Source organism: Melospiza melodia, chromosome 26, assembly GCF_035770615.1.
Source record: "Melospiza melodia melodia isolate bMelMel2 chromosome 26, bMelMel2.pri, whole genome shotgun sequence".
Taxonomy (NCBI): domain Eukaryota; kingdom Metazoa; phylum Chordata; class Aves; order Passeriformes; family Passerellidae; genus Melospiza; species Melospiza melodia.
The window spans coordinates 4,506,406-4,526,910 of record NC_086219.1 but is presented as its reverse complement, the minus strand read 5'-3'; the positions used below and the strand labels follow the sequence as shown (position 1 = coordinate 4,526,910).

At 44.9% G+C, this 20,505-nt stretch overlaps 3 protein-coding genes across 3 annotated transcripts; all 3 read left to right on the top strand.

Annotated features, from left to right (window-relative positions):
- The first annotated feature begins 1,405 nt into the window (after positions 1-1,405).
- Positions 1,406-6,158, top strand: LOC134429588 (arylacetamide deacetylase-like 3). Its single transcript, XM_063176817.1, has 4 exons — positions 1,406-1,587; positions 3,731-3,947; positions 4,324-4,387; positions 5,106-6,158. The coding sequence occupies exons 1-4, from the start codon at positions 1,411-1,413 to the stop codon at positions 5,878-5,880; spliced, it is 1,233 nt and encodes a 410-aa protein (XP_063032887.1). The 5' UTR covers positions 1,406-1,410; the 3' UTR covers positions 5,881-6,158.
- Positions 6,159-7,368: 1,210 nt separating this feature from the next.
- Positions 7,369-12,566, top strand: LOC134429505 (arylacetamide deacetylase-like 4). Its single transcript, XM_063176705.1, has 4 exons — positions 7,369-7,545; positions 8,696-8,912; positions 10,286-10,349; positions 11,703-12,566. The coding sequence occupies exons 1-4, from the start codon at positions 7,369-7,371 to the stop codon at positions 12,475-12,477; spliced, it is 1,233 nt and encodes a 410-aa protein (XP_063032775.1). The 3' UTR covers positions 12,478-12,566.
- Positions 12,567-14,255: 1,689 nt separating this feature from the next.
- LOC134429720 (arylacetamide deacetylase-like 4) lies at positions 14,256-18,274 on the top strand. Its single transcript, XM_063176999.1, has 4 exons — positions 14,256-14,420; positions 15,970-16,186; positions 16,361-16,424; positions 17,101-18,274. The coding sequence occupies exons 1-4, from the start codon at positions 14,256-14,258 to the stop codon at positions 17,873-17,875; spliced, it is 1,221 nt and encodes a 406-aa protein (XP_063033069.1). The 3' UTR covers positions 17,876-18,274.
- Positions 18,275-20,505: the final 2,231 nt, after the last annotated feature.

Here is a 20,505-nt window from a genome sequence, read left to right as displayed (position 1 = left end):
TTTCTGTAATAAGAGTGAGAGTCCCGTTTGCTAAACACATGAGTGAGAGTTCCATTTGTTAAACACATACTGACTGATGAACACAACCAAAACCCCCCTCCTGTGTTGAAAGGAAAAACAACACAGACAGGCAGAGACCACAATGCTGCTGCTTTATCTGGTCACATCTATGATGTGGTCAGTAATTAACCTACCAAACAACTGGACATAACCACACCACTGTGAAAACACAATACAAACTGAAAATCCTCAAACACCACTGGATGGACTATTTTTTGGTTTTTTTTAAATTTGGGCTGTTGTTGATTTTTTGAAACAAGATTTCCTTCTACTTCAGAATATTTTATTTATTTTATGATGACCATGTGCCCTATTAAAAACAATCAACTTCCCACTAGAGAAACAATATGAAATTAAAATTTTATAAAGTTTTATGACTAAAATAATATGGTACTTTCCCCCATCACTTATAATTTGACTTTACAACAACAACAAATAAAAAAAACACCCAAGTCTCCACATTGCTACCTAATAAGTTTAGATTTTTTACCTCTTTTCTTTTCCCATGAATTTGCAATTTAAATGTTCTGACAACCTAGTTGTTTGAAGAGTTGCAAGCTTAGATTCACGATTAATCTATTTGCATAATTTAAAATACACCTCCTCCACATTAGCACAATCCTACTCCTCAGCAAGAGCAAGATAAAGCAGTTTGATTCAGAACTCTTTAATCACTGGTTACCTTAAGTCGTTCTCAGCTATATTTGTTGCACGTAGAGTTACTGAAAGTTACCTGCAGGAGGGTCACCGAATTATGAAGCTAAAGTCAACCTCCTGTGGCTTTTTTAAAGCATGTTCTTCTGTTAGAAGAAAGCACAAATACTAAAAATAACTGAGATTTGGGTAATGACAGAATTTTCTAATGCACCTTTCCAAAGAGCACTGGTGACAATCTTTTTGGCCCTTTTGAGGGACAACCATCACATGCAGGTTCCCACTCATGAGGAAACTCTCCAGATGGGTGTTTTATAGTGCCACAAACTCGAAACACACAAATGCCCTCTGTCCATTTTCCACCTTCAACTAATTTAATACTAATGCAGCTCAGTCATAACTCTTCTCCCAGCTAAGCACTGGTTCCTTGCAAAAATTCCAAAATGCTGCTGGCATAGATCTACTGACAAATCAAGGACTTTGACCAACTTATCTTTTGTGAGATAACAGGAATGGGGGGGAAAGAAAGTGAGAGAGGGAAAGATACCTGCTAATGTATTTGTGAACGGGAGGAGAAAGGTTTTTACTGGAGCAAACAAAGAATCAGGAAGATTAACAAAGAATCAGGAAGTAACAAGACAAATATATATTGGAAAGTCAAATCAAGGACATCTCAGATCCCTGCAGTTCAGCATAATGGCAGTTGTACTCACAGTGTTGGTGTTATTCTTAGCTGGTTTTCTTGCTGCATTTATATTGTTGGTCATAGGGGCAATTAATTTTGATTTTTCCAACTCAGAAATTCCTCCTGGAGTGACTCAGCCTGCAAAGCTCCGGATCATTCATATAATTTTAATATGCACAGCTGTGGTGGTAAGTGAACCTGGGGTGATTTTTGGGGGAAGAACAGAGAACCTGTAGACTTTAAACTTACTTCTGTGCTAGAAGCCTGCATGGAATTATGTTCTGGAGAGTAGAGCAGGGCATTGCTGTCATGCTGCATGTTTTATTGAGCTGAGTGTTGCTGAAGAAACTTTTGCCAGACTTCTGACACTGCACTGCTTTAATCCAGTCCTGCCCAGCTCTATCTGAGGCGGTACCTAAATGCTGCCCTAACACAAGTGTGTGAAAGTCTCACTGTGCTTCTGCCCTGACTCCAGCTGACCTAGCAATCATTTGATTTACAATGTTTATCCATGTTGGATCATTTGTATTTCCATTCTTGGCTCACACTATACCAGATGTCTCTGGACTGTGCTTTCAAGCTTTTCGTGGGCATGGGGATGAGAATTCTGTATTTATTTTGAATATGAAGTGAGAAGCTGAACATTTCAGAATTGGCCATGGGAAGGAAAAGTTTCTGTCACACAAGTGACAAAATTAGGTAACGTTGCTCAAGAGGAGCTGAAGGAATTCTTCTGCCCAAAGCACATTTATATAACTCCTGCAGCAACTAAGTAGGATTATATGATGGGAATGAGGGGCTCTGACCAGCCCAGCTTCTCCAGGTGAAGCAGCTTGTAAAGTGTGTGGGAAGGTAATCAGTCTCCAAGAGGAGCACTCAACATCTGGTGAGCTCTGCTGACAGAGGAGCTCACTGAATCACAGGTACTTCTGTGTAATGATAGGTGATGCTCTGATGAGACATGGCATCAGACAGGAGGTAACAGAGGTGGTGCATATATTTACTAAATTAATGTAATGGAATATCTGCAAAGACATACAAGCTACTTAAAATTTAAAAAGGAAAAAAGAGGAAAAATTTCTCTGTCATAAATATTCTAGATTATGGTCAATCATAGTAAAGAATTCTAGATATATATATTCTAATGTTTTGGCTGCACAGAAGTTGTAATTAGAAAGAGATTATATCACTTAAGCAGCTGGAAAAGCCAGTTCTCTTTTAATCATCAATCCACTGCCCACCATAAACCAGCCTTGTATGCTGCAAGGTAAGCAACAGAGGGTGAAAGAAAACAAACAAGTTGAGTGTAAAAGTTAAAATATCCTTGGTATTGTTCCATTCCTGCTTGGAAAATAGCAAATACAAAAGAACAGATCATTTTATCATACAACTAGAGACATTAAGACTAGTTTCTGTAAAAATTTAAAATCGATACATTGCAAAATGTCTTAGTTTCTTCACGAAATCTTTCCTCAAGATCAGGCATGACGAATATTATAAATATCTTGAATTGCTGAAAACAAAAGGCCTTTTGTAGATAAATATATTGAGAGTTATGACACTACTGACAATCCATGCAAATGTGGCTGGCTAATAAGAAATATTCATAACAGAATCTTGAGTAATATGAACTTGATCCAAATATTCCTAAGGACCAAAGTACCCACTGGCATGGCTGAACAATGCATTTCAAAACAGAGGAGATACTTTTTTTTAATGCAAAGTTCTGTTGGAGCACTAGCTCTGATTTGTATTCATTTTCTGGTACCTGGCATGAGTATCCCTGTGGCACAGAGAATGAACAGAAGTTCATTCCTACTAAATATGTCAGGATCTTCTTGTCAGTGCATGGCACACATCAGTGAGACTTAGGAAATGATCAAAAAGCAATTATCAAACATATTCTTAACTTAGTCAACTCTACTTTGGGCAAGTGTCTGTACCATGAAAATCAGCACCAGAATAATCATCTTTTGCTATGTTTTTACATCATTTGGGGGGGAAGGATAGAATAACCAGTGAAAACCAAACCTGCTTTCAATGTTAGGTAAAGGACCTGCTGAGGAAGCAGAGGATCCTATCTCACCACTCTGTTAATGTTGCATTGTTTGGGGTTCTGCTCTTTGTCCATGTAACTCTCTCATAACCCCTCCTGATGCTGCAGTTACTTGTTCAGTTTTCTCCTATACCTGTACAACTCATCCATTAGTTTATTACTGCCCTAAAACCACATGACTTAGGCACTGTGAGTTCACTGTCCACACAGTTCCTTTCCTTTGGAAAACACAGGGTTTCCTGAGTGAGCTCTCTGTTCTCTTTGCCTTTGAACAGGGAAAGATTCTGGAAAACTTTGGCATCTGCACTCAGGTGAGCTTTGTGAGGTACATGCAAGGAAGAAAAAGTCTGGGGGCAGACCCAAAGCTCTTCATCAAGGATCTGTGGTTTGACAAAGTGCCTGTAAGGATTTACCAGCCTAAGGCTCCATCTGCCAGCCAAAGGAGAGGAGTTATATTTTTTCATGGAGGAGGATGGGTATTTGGAAGTCTTGGTAAGATATCTACCAGAAATATTTCAGTTAAAGAAATACATACTTCATAAAAAGTAAAGTTGGTTGTTTCTTGATCTGTAGCACTTGCAAACTTTGAATATACCCACAGGTTCAATCTCATAATTCTTGTTGCCAGAAGAAGGCATCTGCAATGGATCATATGATTTTTCTTACAGGACAATGATATAAGGGGAAAAATACTGGAATAGGAAGATGAGGAGGTACAAAAGAACTGAGGACCTTTGTAGGAAGCAGCAGGGAAAAGTAGAGAGCATTTCCTTCTTGCAATTCTTTGATTTCTCCAATAGCTAACATCTCTTCTCTGGAGAGAAAATGCACCCCAACCTAAACCCAAACCCCACCAAATCTCTTTCAGAGACCCACGAAGAGCTGTGCCGCTTTATTGCCAGAGAAAGTGAATCTGTGGTTGTATCTGTGGGGTGAGTCTTCGCTCATGCTGATTCTGAGAGATGATTTCCTATAGTGTAAATATCACCTGCTGTCCCCTCAGTCACAGCAACAGTCTTACTCAGAGAAATGACTTTGTGGGACTTCTCAAGTCTGTGATTTACAACTTCATTTGCTGTTGCTTGGAGACAACTGAAGACTCACTTGTGCTGTTTTCACTGTCTGATTACATCACAAATTACACTTTGGGATATCTAGCTGGAAAATGAAGTTTTGAATGAATATTTTCAAGTTCCAAACTCAAAACTGATTGCAAACAGATTGTAAGCTATGTGATCTCCTTAACACTTATTCAAGGAAGGCCTGCTTGATGCTTAGAGAAGCAGAGTGTGAATGACAAGCTAATACACGATCTAAATACTGGCATAATGGTTCGGATTAATAGGATATGTAACAAAGATACAAATCAGAAGTCATTTGTGTCCAACCCATGAAAAACTGAAGCAGAAAGTAACTAAATGATTGTCAATAAAACCTACATTTGTTGTTAAAGACCTAAGAGACATCATAAAGAGATTATATCATAACAAAATAATCTGCACCATCTCATCTTATTGATGGTAATCCTATGGAGAGGAGACAAGTAAAACTATGCAGAAATCAGGGTGTTCCTGGTTGCAGGAACCAGGACTTTAGCAATACATTTAAAAGTCATATTTCCTTCTGTTACACTTGTCTTGTGTGTCCCAGGTACCGTTTGGCCCCTGAGCACAAATACCCCGCTGCCTACGAAGACTGTCTGAGCGCCAGCCAGCACTTCCTGCAGCACCTGCAGCGCTACGGCGTGGACCCTGCCCGCGTCACTGTCTGTGGGGACAGTGCTGGGGGCAACCTGGCAGCTGCTGTCAGCCAGACCCTGGCAGGCAGGTCAGACCTGCCCAGGCTCCGTGCTCAGATCCTCATCTACCCAGGCCTGCAGGCCCTGGACTTCAATTTACCGTCCTACCAACAGAACCGGGGAGTCCCTCTGCTCTTCCGGGAGCGAGCTGCTTTCTACATGTTGCAGTATCTGAATGGAAGTGCAACAAAACTGGAAGAGGTCTTGGATGGTTCCCATATTCCTCCAGATATTAAATTAAAGTATCAAAAGTGGGTGAGTCCAGACAAAATCCCTGAGGAATTTAAGGTCAGAGGCTACAAACCACGTGTGCTACTTGACTGCACAACTGAAGTTTTTGAGACAGTGAAGAGATTCTGTGAGCCCACGCTGTGCCCACTGCTGGCTGAAGACACAATTATCCAGCAGCTGCCAGAATCTTTCATCCTGACCTGCGAGTACGACGTGCTGAGGGACGATGGCTTGTTGTACAAGAAGAGGCTGGAGGACAATGGGGTTCCAGTGACCTGGTACCACCTGGAGGATGGATTCCACGGGATCATAAACTCATTTAATAGTGGCTGGTTGTCATTTCCAGCTAGAAAAAGGGGCCTTGACAGCATTGTGAATTTTCTAAGAAGCTTATAGCAACATTTTTCTTTGTTTCTGTAAGAACTGCCAAATTTCTGGTCTTTTATGCTTCTAAATTCCATATAAGATGTTCATATATGACAATTTTTTAATAGGCATTTACGCCAATGTGATCACCATAAAAGACATTTCAAGAATAATTTCTTTTAGTGCTGTTTGAAGTAGTCCATGTGCAGTCTGCCTATTTTAATCATCTGTTTGGACTAGACACTTGTCCAGTACAAGAGCTGCTCTCTCAGTACATATAAAAGATGCAGTAAAATCTTCTAAGCCAACATCTGGTCTGACTTGTTTTATTCAATTACAGTCAACGATTTCATACTTCCTAGAAGTGTGTGTTTTGGCAAAGGAGAAAGACACTGACACTACAGTGCCATAATGCACAGCCTGTACTCTCTGCTACTCGTACCACCTGAGTTTAACAGGCCAAATTTGAAGAAGATGTCTGTTAGCTAGGTAACCAGTACTTTATACTCAAAGAAATGAAGTCACATTAGTTAACTTGACTTTTAGAAATGTAACTGTTCCCAACAGAAATACCCTATTGATGGCTTTGTTTAAATTACAATGGGAAAAATGCTTTAAGTGTTTTGTTGTGTTTATCAAACATACAAAAATCACCAGCTGAAAAACTTGTTCTTGTGTATGCTGAAAAACTTGTGCTTGAATAGATTCCTAGAATCACATAATGGTTTGGGTAGGAAGGAACGTTAAACCCATCTCATTCCAAAGGGACACCTGGTCTAGCCAAGGCTGCTTCAAGCCCCAAATAATCTAACAACAAAACAGGAGTGATGCATTCACTTTTGCAGAGCCTGTTACTTACCTTTTGGCCCCCAACCCTCCCTTCTTCCCATTTTCTTTTCTAGAAGTCCCTGTTAAAGCTATGTATTCCAAACCATGTAAAGCATGCCCACGATGCAGGAAGCAAATGTCCTGGCTGCAGATCAGCTGCAAGGGATATTTTAATTTCCACATTCACTGCCTCTCTGTCATAATTTTAATATGCACAGCTGTGGTGGTAAGTGAACCTGGGGTGATTTTTGGGGGAAGAACAGAGAACCTGTAGACTTTAAACTTACTTCTGTGCTAGAAGCCTGCATGGAATTATGTTCTGGAGAGCAGAGCAGGGCATTGCTGTCATGCTGCATGTTTTATTGAGCTGAGTCACAGACTAGAACTTCATTCAGGAATCAGCTGCAGCCTCTGAGCACTCACTGTTATCATCCGCAATCCAATAGTTCCGAATTTAATACCAGACCCTTTATCAGTCCCACAATTACCATAAAGATAAACAGGAAATTAAACACATTGACTCTTCTCCAATGTGATACCTGCTGGCACATTGCAAAACATTTCCAAGGACTTTAAAGTGAGCAACACCTGAGCGATCTCTTGCAATTGGGACTGCTCCAGGCCTTGCTGTTACCTGAAAAAGCCAATTCAAAGATAGGTGTGAAGACACATCACCTCTGGGTACCTGAAATGGCATTTTTTTATCTAGTGCCAGTGATACTGCTGGTGATTCTTGTTGCCTCATTCATATCAGCAATCATAAGAACAATTCAAACTGAGTACGCCAATTGCAGCATCCCTCCTGGAGTGAACAATCCCGGAAAACTTCGACTTATTGTTGCTGTTTTGATTGTTACATCTACTCTGGTGAGTAACTCTGCTGCAACTTCTGCGAGAAAGTTGTGAGATGTTAATTTCATTCTACGTGAATGAAATTAGTTGTTAGATGTTGTTAGATGTTAATTTCACTCTACATGTAAATATCAGAATCCTGCCAGCTCTATCAAGGCTTAAAGGATGGCTTTTCTCTTCTGGGGGGCTGACTTGAGAGCAGAGTGTTTGGAAAATCATTTCTATTAGACCTCAGTCAGATTTTCCCTATTACATAAGGATTAAGTCAACCATTAGAGCCCAAGCTTTATCAGCTGAGCTTCCCTAATTAAATTTGAAATTAAATATTTATAAAAAGTGAGATTGCTTTGATTTCCACTTTAGCTAAGCACACATGATGTTTTTAGGCCATTCTTGGGGCTTTCCAGCAACATGGGAGGCTGGGCAATGGAAGCAGCAGTAACGGGAGACTGGATGCTTTAAAAGGAGACAAAAAAACATCCCAGAAACCTTAGAGGGATGAGAGACACTTGGGAGCACTGGCAAGGCCTCCCTCAGCAGGAACCCCTTCACCAATTCCCATCACTCTCCAGGAGCCCCGTCACCAATTCCCTTCACTCTCCAGGAGCCCCATCACCAATTCCCCTCACCAGGTGTCCCTTCAATGAGTGTCCCTCACCAGTTGCCCTTCTCCAGGTGCCCCCTCACCAGCTACCCCTCACCATTTGCCCCTCACCAGTTGCCACTCTCCAACTGCCCTTCTCCCAGTGGCCCTCACCAGCTGCTCCTTATACCGTTCTCCCTTCTCTTGGTGCCCCTCACCAGCTGCTTCTCACACCATTCTACCTTCTCGTGGTGCCCCTCACCATTTGCCGCTCTCCAATTGCCCTTCTCCTGGTGCCCCTCACCAGGCGCCCCTCATCAGCTGCCCCTCACCAGTTGCGACTTTCCAACTGCCCTTCTCCAGGTGCCCCTCACCAGCTGCCCCTCACACGGTTCTCCCTTCTCCTGGTGCCCCCTCACCAGCTGCCCCTCACACGGTTCTCCCTTCTCCTGGTGCCCCCTCACCAGCTGCCCCTCACACGGTTCTCCCTTCTCCTGGTGCCCCCTCACCGGCTGCCCCCTCAGGGCTGTCCGTGTGCAGTCTCCCCTCATCTCACCCTGGCTGTCCTCCTTCTCCCAACAGGGCAGGATTTTTGAGAAGATAGAGCTGTGCAGCAGCCTGGCCATCAAGCGCCTCGTGTTCTCCGGGCGGCGGCCGGCCCCGGCCCCGGGGGTGCGGCAGGAGGAGGCGCGGCTCGGGCGGGTGCCCGTGCGGCTGTACCGGCCCCGCGGGCCCTCCACGCGCCCGCGGCCCGCCGTGCTGCTGTTCCACGGCGGCGGCTGGATCTGCTGCAGCCTCGGTACGGCCCCCGGGCCCGGCTCCACTTTAGCATAAATTACTTAATTCTCTTTCATGAATTGGCATTCTATCCTCTTCAGTCTTTTTAGTGTATTTTTCCTCTGGTAGGGATTTTTTGTTAGCTGCTGCTTCGGCTGATCTGCTGCAGCCTCGGTACGGCCTCAGCCCCGCTCTGCTGCCGGCCCACTGTCCCTGTTAGCCAGGCGGGCTTGCTTTGGCGTACACTGTGTGTTGGTGGCCAACAGAATTCCGGCCTCCACACGACGCTGATGCAAAAACTTTTCATTTATTTATATACTTTCAGCAAGCAAAGAAATTGATGCCCGTTTGTTCTAAATTACTTAATTAACTTTCATGAATTGGTATTCTATCCTCTTTAGTCTTTTTAGTGTATTTTTCCTCTGGTAGGAATTTTCCAACATATTTTTGTTTGCTGCTGCTTCGGCTGGATCTGCTGCAGCCTCGGCTCCGCCGCCTCAGCACCCCGGCACTGTCCCTGTTAGCCAGGCGGGCGTTGCTTTAGCATAAATTACTTAATTCTCTTTCATGAATTGGTATTCTATCCTCTTTAGTCTTTTTAGTGTATTTTTCCTCTGGTAGGGATTTTCCAACATACTTTTGTTAGCTGCTGCTTTGGCTAGATCTGCTGCAGCCTTGGTAGGGCCCGGGCCTGGCTCTGCCGCCAGCCCACTGTCCCTGTTAGCCAGGCGTTGCTTTAGCATAAATTAGTTAATTCTCTTTCGTGAATTGGTATTCTATCCTCTTTAGTCTTTTTAGTGTATTTTTCCTCTGGTAGGGATTTTCCAACATATTTTTGTTAGCTGTTGCTTTGGCTAGATCTGCTGCAGCTCCCTGCCTGGGTATGGCCGGGGCCCGGCTCTGCTGCCTCAGGTATCTTTCCTCCGGTAGGGACTTTCCAACACACTTTTGTTCACTGCTTCTTTATATTCTGATTTCTAGGAAATGTCCTTGAAGTCCATAAATTCTGCCCTTCTTGTATCCAATTTCAGCAATACACACCCTCTCCCGGGCCTTGTTCTTTGAAGCGTATCAGGGTTAGTTTGGCAAAACTGTTAAAAGTTTCAGTGATTTTCCCAATCAAGTCAACAATGATAGTCTGTATAAAGAAAGTTAGCTACATGCTGCCTGAAAGTGATTTAAGACTAGCACACTGCTTATAATTAATATACGGGTTATGATTAATTAAAACAATAATTAAAAATGTATTAGAAAAGTTATATAACCTCCAGCTGCTGGAAGGCCGAACTCTGGCTGGGCTTTCCCATCCAGCCCTGCAAAGGGAGGCAGCAGGGGAGAGGGGTGAGGGGAGCTGGACCATTTATGGACAGTAAAACATCCTTTGGTGTGTTTCAGATTCCCATGAAAGGATCTGCCAGTACATTGCCGAGGAAAGCGGCGCGCTGGTGGTGTCTGTGGGGTGAGTTACAGCCAGCTGCCCCAGAGAAGCCTTTTTGCCTCTTGTTACCCCTCAGCACTGCAGGGACGTGCACCTGGTGGGAATGCTCCTCATCAGGACCTGGACACCATGATCCTCGTGGGTCCCTCCCAACTCAGCATTTTCTATGATTTTCTCAGCACCCCAGGTGTCCAGACAGAATTGCAAGGGGGCTGCTTGTTTTTCATTTCTCTCCCTGCTCCATCAGCTAACAGTGCAGACACAGCTCACAGTAAGGTCCATGTGTGTTCCAGCATAGAGCTATGCTGGCAGCACACAAAACCAAGGAATGCTTTCCAGAAGAGAGTTCCAGTGTGTTGAGAAATGACTAATAAACTGACTCGGAAGGTGATGAACCATTTAAATAGGTGTAATTACCTTGTGAACTTCAAGGAGCTTTCTAACAGTGAGAATCAAATGCTGGTAAGTAATAATACTACTAATTAGTACTCTCAATACCAGTAGTACTGAAAAATATAACTGTCCCAGTTATTTAAATAAAGAAAAAATAATTATAGAAATGAAATATCCTAAGTAACAGTGAGGATAAATTGATTAAATTAGTTATTACACAAACCAGAAGCAGTCTACAGTAGAAGAAAAAAATGAAGGTACATCACTTAATTTGTGATCAGAGCTGCTCTGGGAATATCCTAACCATGCTATGTTCTTGCAGCCCCATCCTATGGCTCTCACTTCTCTGTGATTACTCATTGGACAAATACATGTTTAGTAGATAAAAATACCTTCATGAGATTTTTTTCTGAGGGAAAAATTAGTGCAACACAGGGAGAACCAGGATGCTGTAGAAATTTTGTATTTACACTTAGGACATTTCCATCTGTTACTTTTGTGTGGTGGTACTTGCAGGGGTCTCAGGATGAGGGAAGAGATGAGAATCTTGACTTCATGTTTCAGAAGGCTGATTTATTATTTTATTTTTATTATTTATTGTTTATTACTTATTACTACTTACTACTTATTACTTATTATTTTATGATATATATTATATTAAAAGAAAATTATATACTAAAACTATACTTAAAGAATAGAAGAGAGGATTTAATCAGAAGACTAGTAAGGAAAGAAATAGAATGATAATAAAATCTTGTGACTGACCAGAGTCTGAGGCAGCTGGATTATGATTGGCCATTAATTAAAAACAACCACATGAGACCAATCAAAGATGCACCTGTTGCATTCCACAGCAGCAGATAATTATTGTTTACATTTTGTTTCTGAGGCTTCTCAGCTTCTCAGGAGAAAAGATCTTAGCAAAAGGACTTTTCATGAACTATGTCCACGACCCTTTTGCTATCTCTGTCTGTGTCCCAGGTACCGTTTGGCCCCTGAGCACAAATACCCCGCTGCCTACGAAGACTGTCTGAGCGCCAGCCAGCACTTCCTGCAGCACCTGCAGCACTACGGCGTGGACCCTGCCCGCGTCACTGTCTGTGGGGACAGTGCTGGGGGCAACCTGGCAGCTGCTGTCAGCCAGACCCTGGCAGGCAGGTCAGACCTGCCCAGGCTCCGTGCTCAGATCCTCATCTACCCAGGCCTGCAGGCCCTGGACTTCAATTTACCGTCCTACCAACAGAACCGGGGAGTCCCTCTGCTCTTCCGGGAGCGAGCTGTTTACTATTCTTTGCAGTACGTACAAGGGGACACATCAAATCTGGAAGAGATCTTGGAAGGCTCTCATATTTCTCCAGACATGAGGCTGCAGTATCAAAAGTGGGTGAGTGCAGACATCATCCCTGAGGAATTTAAGGTCAGAGGCTACAAACCACACAAGCCCTCTGAGTTCAAGCCTGGACTTTTTGAGAAAGTGAAAAGACTCCGTGAGCCCACGCTGTGCCCACTGCTGGCTGAAGACACAATTATCCAGCAGCTGCCAGAATCTTTCATCCTGACGTGCGAGTACGATGTGCTGAGGGACGATGGCTTGTTGTACAAGAAGAGGCTGGAGGACAATGGGGTTCCAGTGACCTGGTACCACCTTGAGGATGGATTCCATGGAATCGTAAACCTGTTTGATTATTGTGGTTTGTCATTTCCATCTGGGAAAAGAGGATTGGACAGGGTTGTTGAATTTATAAAAGGCTTGTAAAAAGAACTCTCCCTCATTATGCTTCTCCCACTAATGACTCTGCTTAGGCTCTCACACTTCAGGTAATGCTGCACTGCACGAATGTGACACCTTTTGATGTGTAAAATACTATTTCTAAGATCCATGAACTTCAAATTAACACAGATCTTTTCCTTGTGAGCCTTCTGACAGTTCAATCTTTTGACGGTACAATTTTCTTATATGCTGTTTTTTTTTCAAATTGGCATCTGATTGATTCCTTGTCTTTAATTACTAAGTTATTTACTTCTATACAAATAATCTATGTGGAATGATTTGCATTAAATGTTGTTCACTACAGCCAGCTTATTTGTGATGTCCATTTGATACGCTCTGAAGCATGACTTAATTTTTCTAAAAAGTATAAACTGGGTAGATAGTGAGGGAAGGAAAACTCTCTCTGGACAAACAGGCAGAGATCAAGATCTCAGTGAGGAGATTAAGCAAATATTCCATGGCTGCAAAAGTAGAAGTGCAAGGCCAGAGTTGATGGGGCACACCTAGCTGGAGGCAAGTAAGGGCTGCTCTGATTTTGAAACCAAGTCCTTTTTAATTTTGGAAAGTCTCCAGCATGCCCACAGAGGGTAGGATATAGTGTTGAGATGAAATGCTGACATCAGGATTTAGAAAGGCAGGAGGGATCAGTGAACTGGGCTCCTGGTCTGTGTGTACTGGAAGGTACATCTTACAGAGAGAATATGAAGAAGGAAAATGTTTTCATGTTCTTCCAAGGAGTGTCCCCCAATATTAACTTTTGCAGAATCTGTACTGTGATTCTGTGCTAGAATCTGTGAATTGGTGCTTACTGCATGGCTTGAGTTTTATTTACAGGATGAGACAGTGTTTTCCCTGCCATGATGCTTCATTACACCCTGCGGATGGAAGCAAGGAAGAACAGCAGTGAGCACACTCAGGATGGCCAGACTGAGGACATGAAAAGCACAGAATTGCTAGGGTTGGGAATGATCTCTGGTGATTATCCCCCACCGGCGCAACCCCCCACTGAGGCAGGGTCACCTGGAGCAGGTGCTGCAGGAACACATCCAGGTGTGCTTCAAATGCCTCCAGAGAGCAAAAGTACCAGTAATGGGAGACTGGATGCTCTTAAAGGAGACAAAACCAGAAACCCCAGAAACCTTAGAGGGATGAGAGAAACCTGGGAGCACTGGCAAGGCCTCCCTCACCAGGAGCCCCTTCACCAACACCCTCCGTGGGTGCTATCCCAGTGCTCCATCATCCTCAGCGTAAAGTTCTTCCGCATGCTGAGGTGAAACTTGCATTTTAGTATATGCCCATTGCTCCTTATCATAAGGAAAAAAAGATAAAAAATCCTACAGTGCTGAGAAAACAGAACTATTTACAAAAACAAATGCTGACTTCCCTTAGATTTCCCTGCGCAAGGGCAGCCCTTACCAAGCACGGGCAGCCAGCCCTTGCTCTCACCTTCCCCGGGCAGAGCACGGCGGAGGTGCGGGCGAGCCGGCCGGGGGCGCGGGGGCCGAGCCGGCCCGGGGCGGCGGGAGGCGGGAGGCGGCGCCGGGCGCGTCCGTTCGGCGGTACCGCGCGCAGGGCAGGTCACGCCGGGCCTCCTTGAACCGAGATTACCCGGCCGGCGCCTCCGGCCGCTCCGCGCGGCTCCCCCCGGCCGCCCGCACCATGACCCCTGCGCCGGCTTTGCGGAGCGGCCGCACTCGGCCCGTGACGGGGCCGCGGCTCTGCCCAGCGCTGCCGGGGGAGCCCCGCGGGGCCGCGGCCGGGCCATGGCGCTGCTGCCCGCGCTGCTGCTGCTGCTGCTCCTGCCCCTGGCGGCGCTGGCGGCGGCCGCGGTGCTGCTCGGCCTGCCCAGCTACAACATCCCGCCCGGGGTGAACCAGCCGGCCAAGCTGCGCCTGGTGCTGACCCTGCTGCTCGGCACCGCCGCGCTGGTGAGTGGCCGGCCGGGGGGCGAGGGGGCGTTCGGGGCGGCCCGCGGGCTGGGGGCGGCAGTGGCTGCACGAACACGGGGAGCCGGGGCAGGATCCGTGTGTCCCTGCAGTCCCGTGGGATGCTGGCGGTGCTGCATCGTGAGGAGGGGATGCGGGGAGCCCACCCGGGTTCTGCCCCGGGGTATCCCCCGATCCGGACACTGCAAGGGCACCCGCGATCCGGGCGCCTCCACCCGATACCCCCCGGTCGAGGATGCTGCCCCGAGCAATCTCCGGTCAAGGATGCTGTCCCAAGTCTCCCCGCCAAGTCGAGGATGCTGTCTCGGGCACCCCCCGGCCGGGGATGCTGTCCCGGGCACCCCTCGGTCGATGATGCTGCCCCGGGCACCCCCGGTGCGGCTGCCGCGGGCATACTGCCCATGTCGCGGGCAAACGCCGTTCCCGGTTCAGCCGGGCCTGGGGCGGGTTAGCGGAGATTGCGAGCGGCTGATGGCAGCCTCCAATTCAGGGCTGGGCTGGGGCTTTGCGTGATAACTGCCCGCACCTTCAGGGGAAATCACCTTGCACAAAACGAGCTGCAGCCCTTCAGCTGCTCCTGCCGCGGCTGGGCTGACATTTATGGCACACAATCCGGTTAGGGCTGCTTTATTTAATCCCTGGACTCTTTGGCAGCGTTGCATAAACGGCATTAGAGCCCTCCTCAGCTCTGCATCTCTTACTTGCTGTCTTTGAATTTCTTAAAATCTTCAGTTTTGTCATTTCTTTAGCCACAAACATCACCCCTGCTATCACACAGACTTTGTTTTCCTCCACACAGATTCTTAAACCATTTACATCCTCTTTAAATTAAATTTACTGACAAAGGTGCCCAGCAATTCTGAACCCCACTAGCAGGTGACAAGACAGACTCACTGGGCATTAAAAAGAGGGATCTTGTTCAGCCAGTGGCTGGTAACTGTTTGATTCCCAGCTTCTTGTTTCACTTACTACGTCAGATTTATATTCTAGCTTGCAAGAGCATTGGGAAAGGAAGGAACTTCATTTTGCTCAGTTGCAAAAAAAAAAAAGCTGTAACTAACTCACACAATACAGCTCAGCACTTTAGATTTGCAAATTCACTGAGTTTTATGGTCAAATTCCTGAATATTAGTTTCAGAATGAAGAACTGTTTCTACATAAGGCATTTTGTTGTTTGTTGTTATCAAGTATAAATGAAACAAGAATGACCACAAATATGTGCAGGACAATGCTGATGATTAAAATATGTAGTCCAAGACACTGATCTTTATAAAATTTATAAAATTTGACTGATCTTTATAAAATTTATGATGTGACATTACAATGACATTGGATTGGAGTAGTGCAAGTAAATTTTTCTACAGACTGCAGGATGTGAGAACTTGGGAAAATTGTTTCATGTCTAAATCAGAGTTCTGTGTTTCTTTAAAATTTCCTCCAAATGACTTTGATGTAAGTACAATGCAGAGTTTTTATACCCTGGCTAACTCCAGACTTTTAAAGATGCCTTAATGTCTTTTACCTTTAACAGGGAAGAATTTTGGAGAAGACTGGGCTTTGCAGCCAAATCACTTTTGGCCGATACGTGCGACAGGGGCGGAAACTAGGGTTGGATCCAAAGCTCTTTATCCAGGATCTGCAGTTTAATGAAGTACCTGTGAGAGTTTATCAGCCTAAAGCTACCTCGGATGGGCCAAGGAGAGGCATCCTCTTCTTCCATGGAGGAGGCTGGGTGTTTGGAAGCCTTGGTAAGAAACTTCCTGGAGGAACTGTGTGGTGTAGAAAGAATTTCCTCATCTTTTTAGAAGATTGAAATAAGATGTGATTTCAGCGTGTGATTTGAGATGAAGTCTGAAGCCTGTTTGGAGCAGACATTTCTTAGGCTGTCTCAAAGCTGACTAACAACAATATTTCTTTTGCAGATACCTATGAAAAGGTGTGTCGCTACCTCTCCAGGGAGAGTGACTCAGTGGTTGTGTCTGTGCAGTAAGTGAACACTACCCAGTTCTGTATTTAGGAGATTATTTTTGCTGTGGGACCACAGCAGAGCTGTGCTGGTGTTGGAGATGTTCTTTTTTGGCACAGGAATTTCTATGGGATTTAGTCAAGTTCATAAAGAGAAAAATAGTGATAAAGAATATTTCGCAGCCCTTAACTATTCATGCCCAGAGATACTCCGAAAAGATACAAATGGAAATATTTGGCACACAAAGTAAGACTATAAAAGCCAATTAAAAACTTAGGTGAAAAAAAGTCTTCCTTGTGCTCAACATATGGTAATAAGATGCTCCAAGCAATTGGGAGCTATGGGAAAGCAGAATAATCACACTAAAATCCTCCCATTTTACACATAGGAAGCAGAGGCACAAAATTATTAAATAATCTTGTCAGAAGTACAGAGGGAGTTTTCACCATCACTAAGAACTGTTCAATTCCTTGTTCAAATCATTAATCAGGGACAATCCTACTTCAGTGAGTCCTTGTGACTGAACTCACCATTTACAGTTTATCTGCAATCCCAAACAGAGGAGCAGCTGTTTGGAGGCACTGAAGATCCTAACCTAGAGCCAAGCCACCCCAAAATGGTAGGGCTGAAGAACAGCATGTGAGACCATTTCCTGATTACTGCTACTGACATTTCCTTCTTGTCTGTGTGTCCCAGGTACCGTTTGGCCCCTGAGCACAAATACCCCGCTGCCTACGAAGACTGTCTGAGCGCCAGCCAGCACTTCCTGCAGCACCTGCAGCACTACGGCGTGGACCCTGCCCGCGTCACTGTCTGTGGGGACAGTGCTGGGGGCAACCTGGCAGCTGCTGTCAGCCAGACCCTGGCAGGCAGGTCAGACCTGCCCAGGCTCCGTGCTCAGATCCTCATCTACCCAGGCCTGCAGGCCCTGGACTTCAATTTACCGTCCTACCAACAGAACCGGGGAGTCCCTCTGCTCTTCCGGGAACGAGCTGCTTTCTTTGCTTTGCTGTACCTCAATGGGGATGCACTGCACATGCAAGAGGTCTTGGAAGGCTCTCATATTCCCCCAGACATGAGGCTGAAGTATAGGAAGTGGGTGAGTCCAGACAACATCCCCGAGCAATTTAAGGTCAGAGGCGTGAAGCCGCTTAGGCCCACTGATTTTATAGCTGAAGTTTATGAGACAGTGAAGAGATTCTGTGAACCCAACCTGTGCCCACTGCTGGCTGAAGACTCTGTTGTTCACCAGCTGCCAGAATCTTTCATCCTGACCTGCGAGTACGACGTGCTGAGGGACGATGGCTTGTTGTACAAGAAGAGGCTGGAGGACAATGGGGTTCGAGTGACCTGGTACCACCTTGAGGATGGATTCCATGGGATCATCAGCCTCTATGATTATTGTGGCTTCTCATTTCCATCTGGGAAAAGAGGATTGGACAGGGTTGTTAACTTCTTAAAAAGCTTATAGTAAACATCTTAGATTCCGTGAGTCTGTTCATGCCTCAACCTAGGGAAATATCTTTTTAGGATATGAAATATCAGGTTATGGGTAGTGAATCAGGGGCAGCCATTAACAATGATAAACAAGGCTCATCAGAACCTCATTCCAGCTGCTAGGTGGAACGTGGAATATGCAAACCTTACACAAGCTTGTACCATGCTGCAAGCCCTTATCTTTAGCTCTGCTATAAAGAACAGTTCTTTGAATGGGTATCCTGGTTTGTTCCAGTTATTAAAAAAAATATCTGTGTGAAGAGAAGCTGTGTGTTAGCAGGCGTGTGTGGTGTGAGAATAAAACCCAGCTGACATTAGTGGGTTTTGAGCCACTGACAATAAAATGATAAATATGATGACAATTAGGAAATAATGATGCTGTGTCAAGCGTGGTCTCTGTCACTGTGGCACAAAAAACAAATGGTTCCTTGGTCAACATCACCCTTGTTTCTCAGCACACAGGCAAGGCTGGAGCCCCTTTCTGCCCCAGTTTTAGCACTGGATTACTGGGTAATGTTTCACCCACATAACTTAAAGGACAGTTCCATCAACCAGGGACAGGAGTGCTGGTGGCACAAACAAATATGATTGCATCACAAAAAGAGGGGCAGGATTGGTGGGAAATTGGGCCCAAATATTCAACTGTAGAGCTCTCATTGGAAACTGACTGGAGAAGAGGACAAAGGAAAGATCAGGAGAGAAAGAAGGGGAAGGTCAGGAAGGTGAGGGCAGGAACAGAGCAGGTTCCTGTGCTGTTGGGGTAGTACAGTAGCTGTCAGCTGGAATCCAGCCTCAGCTCACCAGAGTAATAAGAGGGAGAAGGACAAGCATCTTTCTTGGCCTTATTCATTCTGTATTATTAATTCATTTTGTTTATGACCTGCCTTTCCTCTCCTTAAGCAGGGCAGAAGCAATGCCTGAGCACTGAGGGTGCATTGAGGGGTTCACACTGGATATCATATTGGCCAGTTAAAAATGGCACTTAGGGCAGTCACTTGAGGCTGCTGTACCACTTAAACACAACTATACATCAATATGGACAATAATATTTACCAACATCATGCAGGAGAGACTTCACTAATCTTCCCAGAAATTAATACTTATTAATACTTGGTGGATCTTTAGTAATCTGGATATTGGTCTCATTGCTTGTGGAAACATGAGCATCTTTTCTAGCAGAGCTGCTAGATAGATTTCATGCCTTGCTTAAGAGGCTCAGCAAAATTTTATCATTAGACTTTTAACTTTGTCAAAACATGCCAGTTAGGTTCAATATTAGAGCTGTTCAAGCAGATCCTCCTGACTCTGCTGAAATTGCTTCCTTTAGATTTTTTTTTTTCCTGGAACCAAATGCCAGACTGTGTTGCAGTCTGCAGCAGCAGAAATAGAACAAAGAGAGAGGGGTAAATGGTTCATTCATCCTTTTCATATGCTGGTTCCCATGGCAGGTGAAGATATTTAACCAAATTAACCAAAGCACAGATAATTTTTCAAGTGCAATACACTATGGAACCAATCCAAAATTACAGTGGCAGATTTTACCAGTTGACTTACCGGCAAAGAACATAGACTTCTTTCCAAAAAAGCTCTTGTGTAGATGAAGAAAGGAGCACTGGGACAGAGCTGCTGTGATTACTGGGCTGCCTCAGCAGTTCTGAGTGTTGAGTATCTCTCACATTTATAAACTCAGCAGCATCTCATACAGAACAGCCTCATCTTCTTGCCAGCTCACAGACCAAACACTAAGGACAACCATGATGGGGAAATTTGAGGTGAAGAACAGAAAATTCCAGTCTGGGGCTGTGGTGCCTGTACATTCCAGGCAGCAGTGAGCTGTCACTAATACTTAAATCCTATTTTATATATCCTTAAACAACTGTATGTGTAAAGGAAGGCACTGTAGCTCTGTGGCCATTCCAAGGCTGGATTCCAGTGGGAATCCTTCCTCAGGCAGGCACCCAGCACATGCTGCTTGTGCATGTTTCCCACTCTGTGCCTTGGGGGTGACCAGGGCACATGAAGAAAATCAGTGTATTGCTCCCACCTGGGACTGGGTATTGAGTCTTCAGGGCATTCCCTGGGTTCTAATAGCAGCTTGCTGGTAAAATAGGATTATTTTAATCAGCACACCTCCAATTCATATAAACAAGCTGCACTTAAATAAGGCCCAGATCTTCTACAACACTTTTCCCACAAGCATCATCTGCTAGAATGTCCCTTCCAACAAGCCTCTCCACCCCCAGGTATTGTTATCATTCTCTTTAGACAGGCAGCTGGAAGGTTGGATGTGCAATGCTGCTGCACAAAACCCTTAAGCAGCACAAAGCAATCAGCTTTTCATTTTCAGCCTTCTTAAATGTGTCTGCAAATCCATGATGCAAGTGTTGAAATCAGACTGATCAGATCTCATGACATACAGATGCAGTTGCTTAAGTTGAGTGGGAATCCACTTGAAATGCAAATGCCTTTATTTTCAGGGATTAAATGATAAGTAACACAAAGACTGACAAAGGTTTGTGATATCAGTGGCAGAAATGCAGAGTGACTCAAACCACACTGAGCCACCTGAATGCTGTGCACAGCAGCATCATGTGCATCTCATTT